Genomic DNA, 14,880 nt, shown 5'->3' with positions numbered 1-14,880 from the left:
AAAAAAAAAAGTTAGTGTATTAATTTTAAAATAATTATAAAGTTCCACTCACCTTTTTGCATTCATCTGTTCTTTTAGTTTACTGTACATTTCCAAGACTGTATTAAAACAAAATTAAATTACCATAACACATTTTGGTTAAATAATACATTATCGGATTAAAACTATACTATGTAGACAGGGACCAAAAGGAAGAACACCTAAAACACTCATTAATTTCCTGTCTTATTTCAACTATGGTTTAATCTTATCCTTTTTAAAGTAAAATTCTAAGATTCTACATAAACAAAATTGGTGTTTGAATTTCAATATACCTATGTCTTACAACAGAGATCTAGAATAATTCATTTCTATAATCTAACATCTATAACTAAGGCACCTTCTTAAACTAAGAAAAAATTATTCTTCACAATAAAAGTGCAAACATAACCCTTATTCATTATTTATTAATTATAATTTTTGTATATAATCATATAATGTGGCAATATATTATTATAATTGATCATTGATTTTACTGATTGATATTAGTATTATTATTTACTGATTATATTATATTATTATATCCCCACTATGGATCAACACACAAATATAATCATATAAACTAACAAATTTTTAAAAATAAAATCATAGGGGGCTGCTAGGTGGCACAGTGAATAGAGCACCAGCCCTGGAGTCAGGAGGACTTGAGTTCAAATTTGACCTCAGACACTTAACATGTACTAGCTGTGTGTCCTTGGGCAAGTCACTTAACCCTGACTGCCTGCCTTCTACCTTCCAAAAAATAAAAAATAAAAGACAAAAAAAAATAAAAATAAAAAATCAATTCTTAAAATTCTACTATATAGTGAAAGTTTTATTCCTAACTCCATAAAAAAAGGAAAATCTATGACATTTACAGCAGATTACATGAATTATATTAAAGGGCAGATTTTAAAATGAAGAACTTTATTCCTTTCTATCATTAAAAACATAGGGTTGTTAATTATCTGCTCTAATTTTGACAGGGTTCAGTAAAAGGACAGCGTTAACAATATAGTGTCACCCCAAATATTTTAGGCGATCATATAAATAACTTCATCCAAATGCCTGATTAGAATTCCAAAATATCCCAAGCAACTGACTAAGTGGTTAAGAAGCAGCAGGAACTCTTATGGACCAAGTGGTGTCTCCAAAACCAACAGATTTGCTAGTCCTTGGACTGGGAGAAATCTTGCTTCTTGGACTCAATACTAAAAAGTGATAGAGGAATCACATTGAATAAAGCTGATTCCCTGTTTATGGCTACAGCTTCGTGGCTATAATAGGCTAGAGGGGGCACCCTGCTCATTCGGACCCAAAAAATTGTTCCTTAGCCTGAGAGCAAGGAGCAGTGTTAGTACTGAGTTTTGTTTCCTTTTCATTCTTCTACCTCTCCCTCCTGTAGGCCACTTTAGGACTAGAATAAATCTAATACAATAATTCCCTTGTTATCTGATTTTTCAGGCTTATGCCTAGAGGCAGCCAGATTGTACAATGGATGGAGAGGTAGAACTGTGGTCAGGAAGAAGTGGGTTCAAATTCAGTCTCAGACAGAAATCTATGTGACCTTGGGAAAATCACTTGAGCTCTGTCAGCATCAGTTTCCTCATCTGTAAAATGAGGATAATAACAATACCTACTTCATAGGGCTGTTGTTAAAATAAAATGAGATAATATTTGTAAAGCACTTTGCAAACTTTAAAGGGCTATAGAAATGCTAGCTATCACTATTATCATTATCACCAACCATACAACCAGGCATTTGGGCTTTTAAAAAACCTGACAGTATGACTCTTTCAATTTATCTGATGATGTCAGGACATATTTTGAAGACATAGCATTATGACCAAACAGGTCATTTTGGCAGGCTTTTTTTTTTAATCCACAAAATTTAATCTGAAACCAGAAACCATATTCTCATAGTCAAAAAGTTAATCTGCCAAAGCAACATAACCTAAAATAAAAAGAATGAGTAGCTTAGAAAGATCTAGAAACCCCTCTTATTATTTGGAAGAAAGAAGTTAACTTTTTGTAGGGACAGGTAGGTGGCGCAATGAATAGAGCACTGGCTCTGGAGTAAGGACGACCTGAGTTCAAATCCAACCTCAGACACTTAACACTTAGCTGTGTGACCTTGGGCAAGTCACTTAACCCCAATTGCCCTGCCTTGCCCCCTCCACAAAAGGGGAAAAAAACTTTTTTTGGGGGGTGAATGAAACCTGTTGATAAATTGTCTCTTCTGTTTCAGATAACTAACCATTTTTAAGAAGGCTCCATCTAAGAAAATATATTGAATTATGGGACATCGACCATGAACAAAGAAACCACAGTGTGTATTTGCAATATACATGTCTGGTCATAATATACACTGCTGAAAAGAATAAGATCACAGATCCATCTGGCTATTTGATTCTTAAACCTCTGTCCCAGGTGCCTAAGCTACTCTTTGGTATACATTAAAAAGGCAAAGCAAGATTTTCATACTACTGAAATATACACTATAAATGGAACTTACTGTTTTCTTGGTATTATTCTCACTATTCTCAGATCACAGTCAAGATTTAGCAGTCTAAAAGATTCAATGTACCCCCTTGGGAACATATTAATGTCACCTGAGCACTGGGGAAATTTTTGGTCTAATATCTTAAAAAATATATCAGATATTCGTATAATAGGTTATGATTTATGGAGTGCTTTTCACAAATCATTTCATTTGACCCTCATACTGGCTGTGTAGGTTAGACAGGATAGACAATTTTCTCATTTTACATTAAAGAGAACTAAAGCTCAAGGGGGTTAAGACTTGCCCACTATCACACTACAGCAGAAGGGCTAGAATATTTAAACACAGGTCCTTGGAAGCCAAATCTGGAGCTCTTTCTACATATGACAGCTATTAATTCTTTTTCTTGATTTCATTTATAGTCAACCTATGATTTTGTCAATGAATAAAAGGAAGTGTTCAAGCAGGTAATAAATTTTAAATGAGACTAATCCTCCTTAAGCTTTACTTCTTCACAAAGTAGTACTTAAGATTCCAAACTAGGAAATGAAAAAACTAATGGTTTTATAAAGAGTCTTCTCAAAGGATTCCAGAGTGGAGGAAGGAGGAGGGAAATAGAACTCCAGCATTTTTTGATGCTTCTTCACCTTTTCTTTCTTGCACTGCTGGGAAGGCAAAAGTTTAAGCAAAGAAATTCACAAATATGTATTTCTCTCCCTCCCTTGGAAACTAGAGATTGAGGCCACCCTAAGGAACAACTGGACTCTGGGATATTAATGAAATAGATAATCAAACAAAAGGTTTTATAAAAACAACTAGGAAAAACAATGAAAAATCAAGGAGAATAATGGTAACATGGGGATAGATGTGTTGGGGTAACTGCCAGATAACCTGTAATTTAAATTGTAGAGGTAAATGACTAGACTTTAGTGTTTAATTACTATGTTATCAAGACAAGCATAATAAAGATAATTTTACTCACCTGGAAGACAACACTGCAATTTTTCTACTACAGTTGTAATATTTCTCTGCTGAATTCTACATCGAATGATGTCTTCTGTTTGAGCTATCACCTTAGATATGAAAAAGTTCACATTTAAAATAACAATTCAAATAAGCTCCATCTATTCATTACACATAAAGAAGTTACCAAAAACTCACCTCTTTTCCAGCATCTTGAAGCTTGCTGTTGGTATCAGTAACTCGGACCTTAAAAATAATTTCACCTTTGTTAGAAAAATAAGCACATATTGCCCTGATTAACTGCTCACCCCTGTAATCAGATCATGCTTCTTGACAAACTTAGAACAAAGGAATTCAAATTAACTCTACAACTTGAACTTGAACTTTTTATTGCAAAGGACTTTTGTTAATTTCAATTACTTATGACAGTTCTTTGTTGATTCTGTGGCAAACTTCTCAAATTTAATCAGGATTTTTGAACTTTACTTGTTTCTCTAAGTCTGTCAAACAATTCAAATCAGTGACCCAATTGACCACTGGTCCCTTTTTGATAACTTCAATGAGCTCTATGTGCCATTCATTGTTTGTAGGAAATGGTGATTGCATTTTATGGTAATTAAACATTCATACTTTGCTGAATGCAAACACTGGGTGGCTGATTAACATTAAATGTACAAATCTCCAATCCATAGCAACATTTTAATACTGCAGGTGCAAGCAAAGCTCAACCTCAGATTTTCCCACATATTAAGTGACTCATTAGGTCATCATAGTAAGGAAGCACATTCTGGTTTATTAAAAATCTCATTAATTTCTGAACAAAAATGTTCAGTAGCCTCACTGATGTTTTATTTGGTCTCTTGTTATCTGAATATCCTTTAAAAAAATTAGTTTTCTAATCATAACCCTTGGTAAACTAGGATTATTCCATCTGCCATGTTCTCAAATGTAAAGTATGCTTTTAAAAAAGCATTTATTAAAAAGTATTTAGTATCCTGGCCAAAAAAAATCTAATTTTTAATAATTTGAGGAATATATGGCAGGAATTGAAATTTTTTTTAAAGGAAACAAATCTCTATGGAAGAAAAGGTCTCACTTTCAAATCATACTGAGGATATTATGCTTAAATTATTTTAATTAAATATTTTTGAAGTTTTAAAAAAGCAGCTTTTTAAAATCTCACATTAACTTTAGGAATTTTTTAAAATCAAAATATAAATTCAGTTTTCAAATACATTAAGTTTTTTCAAGCTTCCATAAGCTCCTTCAAGAAAAGAAAGCCTATTAAGTCAATGTATTAACAGCTATCCAAAAAAAAAGTGGAGGGAGAAGGGGAAGAAATGGAGGGATTAACCCAGTCATTAGCATGACAACTGTGTTAATAGAGCAGAAAGAATACCCCAAAAAAATATATACTAACTCCCTTCTATGACAGGATCTCATTCAGTACTGATGTATGCATTCGCAACACGAACTAAATTAATATTCTAACAACTTACTGAGGACAAAGATAAATATAATTCTAACAGGGTTCTTACCTTGAGTTTTTCCGCATCAGTTCTTACTTTAAGGAGTTCTGTAATAGCATCTACAAAACCCTGATGATGAAAATTACACATCTTTTCAATTTCTTTATCATGATTGCGGATACAAGCATCTAGTTTTTCCATGAATTTCTGGTGTGCATTTGGTTGGTCATCATATACAGACCTGTATATATTTTAAAGAAAAATTAAAATTATTTCCATCTCACCAAGTTCTCACTTAATAGTCTATTCCTATGCTACTGCTAAGAACTTTACCAAATGTCTCAATTTTTCAGGTAATTTATCCGAATTTAGCATTATAATACTATATTTTAAAATATGCTAAGTCCCTGGAACTTTCAATAAGTGGGTAATTTAAAATATCCAGTGCTACTTTTTAGCTATCTATATTACAAGTCCTGATTCAATTATCTCTCTTTCATAAAACTGAAATAAAAGAATAAGATCCCCTTTCTATAATGCCAAAGCTCCCTTTTTTTTCAACTAGTTAAATCTAAAGACACATACTTATAAATTCTGGGTAGAATGTCTTTTGTGAAAATTACTATAACTCCATTAATACCTTTTGCATTAGATATCACTTAGTAAAATATATGTGAGAGTATGGTACCCTAAAATTATAAAACGCAAAAAAAGCTAAATTTCCTGAATGCTATGAAGAAACTAATTATCCTGCCAACATGCAAGAATGCCACAATATGTACCACTATCCTAAACCTTAAAATTGATTTTCAAAAACATCATTATATATGCCTTTGAAGTATACAAGTTAACTCCTGTCTGGCCCCACAAGGAGAACTGTATTGAAACTGGAAATGGTAGTAAAGTTAAACCATAAAGTACAATTAAACATAATGGTAGTACAGTTAAACATAAAGAGAGAAATGTCACCTAATGTGAGGAGCACATTTTACTGTAAATATACAGCTCTACAAGCTAACTAATGCTGAACAAAGATGAAGATAGCTCTAATATCCTTGATCTTTTAGAAATTAAGGAAAAGTGATATGCCAGAAGACTAGAAATAGCAATATGTCCCTGGTTTTTAAAAACTGGAATAGGGTAGATTCTGAAACAGGTAAGCTTTAATCATAAGTTAAGTTATCATGACCAAATTTTTTTTAATCACCAAGGCTAGAGCCCAATCTTCTGGTACTGTCTTTCCACATTTAAATCATCCTCAAACAACAGATACAGTCTGACACTGGGTTCTTATAGGAGTCTTTCCCTCTTGACACAGTCAGAGCATATGCTCTGCTGACATAGCTCCTGAAAACACAGAGACACTTCTACATCAAGATAAAGTATCAGAAAAGGAATTACATGGAAAATTATATCAAACCCAATTATCAATCATTCTGGAATGAGCATATGGTCTGTTGACCATTTTTTAAAATACAGTGATTTATTAATAACAAGCAACCGCAAACTAGCCTGAATAGGGCTTCAAGGGTGGTCAATCAAAGGAATGGAGCAACAACAATTCATATATCTAACTTTCAGTAAATTAAATGAGAAGCAAAATCACTCATGGTATCATTATGGATAAAATAGTGAGACTGGAATTGTACATATGATTTCACTGGTAAGGAAACTCCCTCTACCAATGCTGGTTTAAAATTTCTTGCAATGTGTAATCTTAGAGACTGGCCTGGAACCCTGAGAAGTTAAATGACCTGCCCAGGATCACATACATAGAATGTATCATAAGTGAAACTTGAACATAGATCTTCCACAGTTCTCTATACACTATACTACAATGCTTAATGGGCTAGATGAAAACTGGCACTCAAACCCAATGAACATTTGCCTGATAGCCGTGCACTAGAGATTTGACTCCTAAGTAGCAACACAGTTCTGTTTCTGTCCTGTTTGATGATTTGAAGGTAGACACAAAAGAGACATTTTCAAATTTGTAGATATTAACAAAAATACAAAACGTTACAGGACCAAAAGTAAAAACCCCTTGGCAATCTATCTGAAACCTTCCTTCCTGTTGACGTTGATCCATTATTCAAATATTTTGCTGCTAAATTAATAAACTAACCACTGAAAAAGATTATAAAAATTAGTACCCAATCATCCTATGAAGAATACATAATTTATATCTTTGTAATGCCCCTCTCTTTTCAAAATGCTTTTATGTTCACTCTCATTAGATAGGTGAGTCAAGTCAACAAGCACCTAAGTGTCTAGCTTGTGCCGGTCACTGCAGTAGGTGCTAGGGACATAAAGAAAGGCAAAAAGCAGTCCCTTCTCTCCAGGAGCCCAATCTAACGAGGAAGACAGTGTGTAAACAATTATGTGCCAACCACGTGTGTTTGTTTACGGTAAAGTACAAATAATCAACAATGCGAAGGTACTTGCAGGTAGCTTTCACTTATAACCAATTATTTTTGCTAACGAGGTGCTAAACTCAATTGTTTCTACGGCTAAGGGAGAACTGAGTGCTGGTAATAGTGTCTAAGTTCTAATGCGTTGAGGTCGAGCTCCAGTTACTCTGACCTAGTTATGGGTCTAGTTCATGGTAAATTACAGAACTGGAGATGATGTGTACCATCAGTCACAATCACACTATCAGGCAAGCTTGCTTAAATGCTTTCAGGAAATAAGTTAGGGAGATGAATCTGGCGATCTATCAAAAAGTGTTGTTTCAAAACATAATTTACAAATAAAAATAAAGACAGTAACTAAAGACTAAAATATAAATTTCTTAATGGCTAGTCTAGTATTCTTTCCACCATTAATACAAATAATATTTTAAAGTAGCTACATGTGCTACGTGTGTAGCCCCTATTACCAAAATCTTTCCCTTAACATACGGCTCCAAAAGTCAGTTTTTCCTGATGCTATTCTGATCCTATGATTATACACGACAACCAGAGAATAACAGTAACTCATTGAAAGGAAAGGAAACATGAAAGTCTACTTATTGTTATAGCAGGGTTTGGTGATAATATATTCATATCCATGACTATTAAAATTATTCTTGGTTGGGGCCACATTTACATATGTGCATGTATGTATGTATTCATAGATATGGCAAGTATACATACATATACATACACACATGCAGGATATGCCTATGTTAATTTTTACCACCATTCAACCCAAACACATCTGTCATGAGAACATCATCTAGAAACACCTTGGAGAGCACCAGATCTATACTATGGCATATACTATGCCAGAAAAAGGTGGGGTAGGCCTTAAACATATAAACTTAATTCATGATCCCAAAAGACAGATGGATATGGATGACTGAAAACTTGTTTTCCCTCAGAACTCATGGAAGGGTAGATGAAAAGCCAAAATTCCAAATGCTGATATGCAAAGATGTTGCATTAGTGCTTCTCAGACAAGGTTAAGTGAAAGAATATTAAAATCACTATATAATTTTACTTTCTTAAGATTCTTCAAATTACTTTTGCTTTAAGTCTTTTGCTTTTCTTATTTTTGCTCAATTGCTGCTAATGATTTATTTTGTTTTTTTCAACCCTGTGTCCTAGCTTCATTAAAGAAACAAGACTAACAGGTCTGCGGCGCTAGCACAGAGAATAAGGAAAATCTCATGAAAGACAGTCATGTTCTATAAGTGCTGTTCCCCGTTCCTTTCTGGTTGTTAATTTACAGCTATAAAGGCAAAGTATAACTGCTAGATCAAGAAGTCTAGTGAGGGATGTGTGAGTACCTTAAATATTGGACAGTAAGCCAAGTGCAAAGTCTAAAAGTACTCTGCAGTCAGAAGGAAACAGGCAGGAAGCAAATTTCAAGTAAACAGGCTAGAGTCGGCATCTAAAGGTTCAGACTAAACAGGAGGGGATGGGCAGGAAATAGATTCCAGACAGCAACTCAGGATTTAGAAAAAATAAATAGGGCTACACAAATGTTGTTTGACCCAAGTACCAAGGCTGGCTGCCATCTTTCTGGGTTTTAGATATTCTGCTAGGCAGACAAGGATTCATAAGTACATGCTGTAAAAGTAGTGGCAACTGACAACGACAGAAGCTAAGCTTATTAGTACACAACTAATAAAAACCCAAGTCTCTTGATTCCCAGTCCAGTGGCTCTTTTCCCTGTACCAGGCTGCCATGCAGATTCACTGGATAGACCAGGAATTACTCAATAAACATCTAGTAGCTAGCTACAGAACAGAAGGCACTGGAGTAATTTAGAAAGCTGGTTGTTAGGGAAACACTTGATTAGAAAATAAGACCATATGGGGGCATTAAAAAGGAGATATAATCTTTTTTATTTCTTTTTTTCTGTGGGGGTCATGAGGACACAATGATAAAGTGGAAAAGCCTATCCCCTGAGAGATTACACACAAGCAGCTATAAGTATATTCTAGAAGTGAAAGATGAAAACCCTTGCTCTGGCTTTTGGTACAAAGTTGCTATGGAATGGAATCAAATGAAGTATACTCCTCAAAGAGCTTTGGGCTATTAAAAAAATGCTAAACATAAGTTGGAAGGTCACATTCTTTCTCGGTTTTAAGGAGGTCAAAATTAGACTAAAAAGTAATTTAAAACAGTTAATAAGTAAGTAGCTATATATTAGGACTTTTTAAATCTTGCTCTAAAACTGTTGTTCAGTCGTGTCTAATTCTTCATGGCCCCATTTGGGGTTTTCTTGGCAAAGATACTGGAGTGGTTTGTCATTTCCTTCTCCAGCTCATTTTTATCATCTTTCAAATTATTAACTTCCTTGACTAAAATGTCTATACTCCTTGACCCAGAAGCATCCCATTCTAATCCCAAGGAAGGCAAATACAGAAATGTCCCCAACACACCAAAATATTTCTAGCAGCACTTTTTGTGACAGTGAAAAAGTGGGGAAAAAATAGATGTCATCTCAAACTGCATTACAATCCAGTAATCATCAAAACTATATACTAATGGCTAAGAAACAGAGTGATAGATCAGTGGAATAGATTAGGTACACAAGACACAGTAGTAAATGACCATAGAAACCTAGTATTTGATAAACCTAAAGATCAAAACTTTTGGGACAAGAACTCACTATGACAAAAAATGCTGGGAAAACTGCGAAGCAGTTTGGCAGAAACTAAGCACAAACCAACATCTCACACCATAATCCAAGAAAAGGTCAAAATGGGTACATGATTTATGGTGATATCATATGCAAATTAGGGGAATATAGAAAACTTTGCTTTTCAGACCTATGGATAAAGGAAGAATTTATAACCAAACGAGAGATAGAAAGTATTTTTCAGCTGCTGTTCATTCACTGTTCAGTTTAATCAAACTCTTCATGACCCCATTTTGGGGTTTTCTTCGCAAAGATACTGGAGTGGTTTCCTATTTCTTTGTCCACATCATTTTACAGATGAGAAACTGAGGTAAATGTGGTAAAGTGAAGTGTATGAGGTCAGATTTGAATTATGGGATGTAAAATGGATAATTCTGATTACATTAAATTTAAAAGGTTCTACACACAACTATTGTAGCCAAGATTTGAAGGGAAATAGGAAACTGTGGGGGAAAAGATTTATAGCAAGTTTCTCTGATAAAGGCTTCATTTCTCAAATATATAGAGAACCGAGTCAAATTTATTTGTAAGAATATAAATCATTCCTCAAATGATGAATAGTCAAAGCATATGAACAGGCGGTTTTCTAAAGAAGTAATCAAAATTATCTATAGTCATTTGAAAAAATGCTCTAAATAACTACTGATCAGAGAAACGCAAATTAAAGTAACTTTGAGGTAACATCTCACAATTATCAGATAGGCTAATATGACAGAAAAGAAAAATGACAAATGCTGGAGGGGAGGTGAAAAAATAGGGGCACTAATGCATTGTTGGTTGAGGTATGAAGTAGACCAACCATTCTGGAGAACAACTTGTAACTATGCTTTAAAGACTATAAAACTATGTATATCTTTTACCCCAGCAATACCACTACTAGGTCTCAAAGAGATCAAAGAAAAAGGAAAGGGCTGTATTTGTACAAAAATATTTATAACAGCTCTTTTCGTGGTAGTGAAAAATTGGGAATTGAGGGAATGCCCATCAATTGGGGAATGGTTAAACAAGTTGTGTTACATGATTGTGATGGAATATTATTGTGCTACATGACAGGCAGGATGATTTCAGAAAAACCTGGAAAGTCTTATATGAACTAATGCAAAGAGAAGTGAGCAGAACCAGGAACACTGTACACAGTAACATCATTATCGTATGATGATAAATTGTGAATGACTTAGCTATTCTGAGCAATACAATGACCCAAGACTAATTCTGAAGGATTTATATAAAAAAAATTTATCCACCTCCTGAGAAAAAATTGATGGAGTCTGAAGGTAAATGGAAAAATATTTTTTTTTTACTTTGTTTTAGGGGAGTTTCCTGGGTTTTTTTTGTCTCTGTTTCTTTTTGCAACATAGCTGATTGTGTGTAAAATCTGTATCAAATTGCTTGCCTTCTCAAAAATGGGGGAGAGGAGAAAGAGAAAGAAAGAATTTAAAACTCAAAATGTCTGAAAACAAAAGTTAAAAAATGTACATGTAATTGAGAAAAAGAAAGAATAGAAAAGAAAAATACAGATGTCCACTAACAAATTATGGCACATAAATGTCATAGAATATTACTGAACAAAAAGAAATTATTATAATAGCTAATAACAGCTAATATAGTGCTTACTATGGGCCAGACACTGTGCTAAGAACTTTACAATTATTATCTCATTTGATCCTCACAACAACCTTAAGAGGAAGGTGCTATTTTTGTCCTCATTTTAAAGATGAGGAAAACTGAGGCAAATAAAGGTTAAATGACTTGCCCAAAGTCACATAGCTAGTAAGTGTCTGGGGTCAGATTTGAAATCAGGTCTTCCTGATTACAGGCCCAGCACTCTGACCACTGCACCACCTACCTGAACATAAAGAACAACACAGAAAAACAAGGGAAGACTAATATGAACTGATACAAAGTGAAGAAAGTACAACTGCAATACAAAAATGTACATTACGATAATGTAAGTGGAAAAAAGAATTTTTTAAAACCCACAAAACTGAATACTATGCAATTATATGACCAAATCTGACCCTAAATAAAGAATGACAAAATGCACCAGCTTCTCTTCTCCATGGAGTGGAATACTATGGATATCGAACATGCATTTTCTGTCTGATTCAGTTGATTGATTGGTTTTGCTGAACTGCTTTTTTCCCCTCGTTCAGGTTAATTCTTTGTAACAAGGGATGGTTTTCTTAGTTTAGAAATGAAGAGAATATAACAAAAAGATAAACTCAAAATTTATCTTATCAAAAAAGAAATCATTCACTTTGGCAATTGCAGTAGCAAAATAATGGAAAAGGAGACAAAAGATGATAAAAAGGAATTTTTAGATTGTCCATAAACACTAATTTAGTGGTAAGTTCATAATATTATGATATATGAATACTATTGTGCTATAAGAAATGAAAAGATGGTTTCAGAGAAACCTGAGATTTGTATAAACTTATACAGAGTGAAATGAGCAGAACCACTAGAACAGTCAATACTGTAACAATAACATTATAAAAAACAAGTTTTGAAAGAACTTAAGAACTGATCAATGCAATGATCAACTAAAATTTTTTTATTATTGTTCTCCCAGTTCTTGCTCTCCCCTTCTTGATCCTTTACTAACTCTCTTCCAGATAGTCAGCGTAACAATGATGAAGAATGGAGTTGCCTCCTAACAAAAGAGTTAATGGACTAAATATGCAGAGTAAGAAATATTTATTGGACATGGCCAATACCATGTTTCCCCGATAATAAGACACTGTCTTATTAATTTTTTTGGACAGAAAAACACCAGAGGGCTTATTTTCAGGGGAGGGCTTATTTTAATGAACATTGACAGCAATTTTAATAAACAGGTAAATGTGAACAAAAAAATGTACCTTTATTCAATAATGAATTCAATAAAGAACAGGATGACGCACTCACTGCTGCAGCTCTGATTGGATGCATCTCGGAGCGCTGCGTGCGTTTCACCTGGTGGGGGGGCAGTGCATACAGAGGGTACTGTAATGTAGCGTGTAGCGCAGGGGATCACCTTCACTACAGTAGCGATCTCAATAGAGCTTATTTTCGGGGAAGGGCTTATTTTAGAGGAATCTTACACAGTAAGGGGAGGGCTTATTTTTGGGATAGGTCTTATTATCGGGGAAACACAGGTATGAAAATTTATTTTGCTTAACTATGCCCGTTATAAGGGTTTTCTCTCCTTCTCTTCACATTGGGTGGGTAATAGGATTAGACAGAGAAAAAAATAAATGCTTGCTAATTTAAAAAACAAAATTTAATTCAAAAACAAAATAACACTGTAGTATTATCTTTTTTTAAATTATGGAGAATGTAGTGAGAAAAACATCCTATGTAGACTTCAAACCTTCAATAAAAGTTCCCAGGAAAGAGCTTGCATTCTACTGGAGAAATGCAACATGTTCACAACTAAATGCAAAATATATACAAAATAAATATAAAGTGACTATTAGGCAAAGCCTCATGAAGGCTGAACCTAAAACCATGGGGTTCAAGAAGCAGAAGTGAGAAGAGAAAATCCTCTAGGCCTGGGAGGTAGTCTGGGCAAAGGGACCAAGAGAAAGTGCAACATCCTGTTATAATATAATAAAAAAGGACAGAAAATAGGACATTTTGGCTGTAGAGCAGATTATATGATGGGATGTAGCATACATACAGCTTAGAAACACAGGCTGGAGTCAGAGTGTGAAAAATTTTTAAATGCTAAAGGATCACAAAGCAACAAAAGCCACTAAAGTTTCTTGAGCAAAAGAGTGACATGATTTAGGAAGACAAATTTAGTAGCTATGTGAAAAGTGGATTGGAGGAGACTAAAGGTAGTTAGAATAGCAAAGAGCCTATTGCAATGGTCCAGGCAAGAGGTGATAGAGACCAGAACAGACTAGGAGTAAGGATGGATGGGAAAAATGCTGAGTAAAGAGAATCAGTAAGACTGAACAACTGATTAGATTTGGAGGATGAAGGCAAGGTATTTAAAAGTGAAGAGCCAAGAGACAAAAGCAAAGATAGTAGAGCAGTGGGAACTAGTGGGGCCAAGGTATGTTCACAAACATCTTCTAAATAAATTTAGAAAATGCAGACTGAATTATGATGGGAAAACCCAGGGAAAAAAGTCATAAGAGTCATTTGTCCAGCCTAGCTTGTCATAAAGAGACAATGGGAATGGGGTCAGGCCAAGAGTATTCACATGAAACACTCTAGCACCCAGAGAGAGGCTATATACTAAAGCAAGAGGAGGTTCCAGACCCACCCTGAGGCTCTGCCAGCCCCATACCAGGGCATTTCAAAGGAGACAGACGTAAACTGGCACCTCTGTTGCTTACCACCCAGTTTCAGTTCACAGACAAACTGAAAAGGGACCTGCACAGGAGTTGGCATCACCATGTAAGGAAGCTTTGGACTATGTACAGAGAAAGGAGGAAGTTCAGATGCAAGTAGTAGCAGTCTGGCTAAGACTGGTACTTGCTGGCAGAGCAAGGTCTCATTTCCAAGAAGGGTGGGAGGGAGCAGCTGACACTTGAACCTCACTCTCATCTGAACTGGTCAAAAGAAGGAAAGATACACACACACAGAGTTAGGCACATAAATACATTTCATTGAAAAGAGAAATAGGAAGGGAAAGGGAGAAGAGGGGAAGGGGACTTTGAGGAAGCATAGAGTAAAGGAGATTAGTCCTAATCTCTAGAACAAATGCTAATTAAGAACAGACAAAAAAATATTTATAAACTCTTTTTAGGTAACAAAGAACAGGAATCTGAGGGCATACCAATAAACTGGAGAATGGCTGAATGA

The 14,880-nt window shown here is 34.7% G+C and overlaps 1 protein-coding gene across 6 annotated transcripts in view; it reads right to left on the bottom strand.

The window, feature by feature from the left end:
- Nucleotides 1-14,880, bottom strand: part of EXOC6 (exocyst complex component 6) — a 237,637-nt gene that overhangs the window by 178,291 nt on the left and 44,466 nt on the right. For all 6 annotated transcript variants that reach the window (XM_069099242.1, XM_069099243.1, XM_069099246.1 and 3 more), the window contains exons 2-5: nucleotides 5,023-5,194; nucleotides 3,683-3,730; nucleotides 3,504-3,594; nucleotides 53-98 (exon numbers count right to left, since the gene is read on the bottom strand). In XM_069099242.1, coding sequence (XP_068955343.1) covers nucleotides 53-98; nucleotides 3,504-3,594; nucleotides 3,683-3,730; nucleotides 5,023-5,194 — 357 coding nt within the window. The remainder of the gene's footprint in view (nucleotides 1-52; nucleotides 99-3,503; nucleotides 3,595-3,682; nucleotides 3,731-5,022; nucleotides 5,195-14,880) is intronic.

This window comes from Petaurus breviceps, unplaced genomic scaffold (assembly GCF_028583685.1).
Source record: "Petaurus breviceps papuanus isolate PSGF00001 unplaced genomic scaffold, PetGlider_PUasm1.0 37, whole genome shotgun sequence".
In the NCBI taxonomy this organism is placed as follows: Eukaryota; Metazoa; Chordata; class Mammalia; order Diprotodontia; family Petauridae; genus Petaurus; species Petaurus breviceps.
The sequence above is the reverse complement of the archived record's forward strand: the minus strand, read 5'-3'. Positions and strand labels throughout refer to the sequence as shown.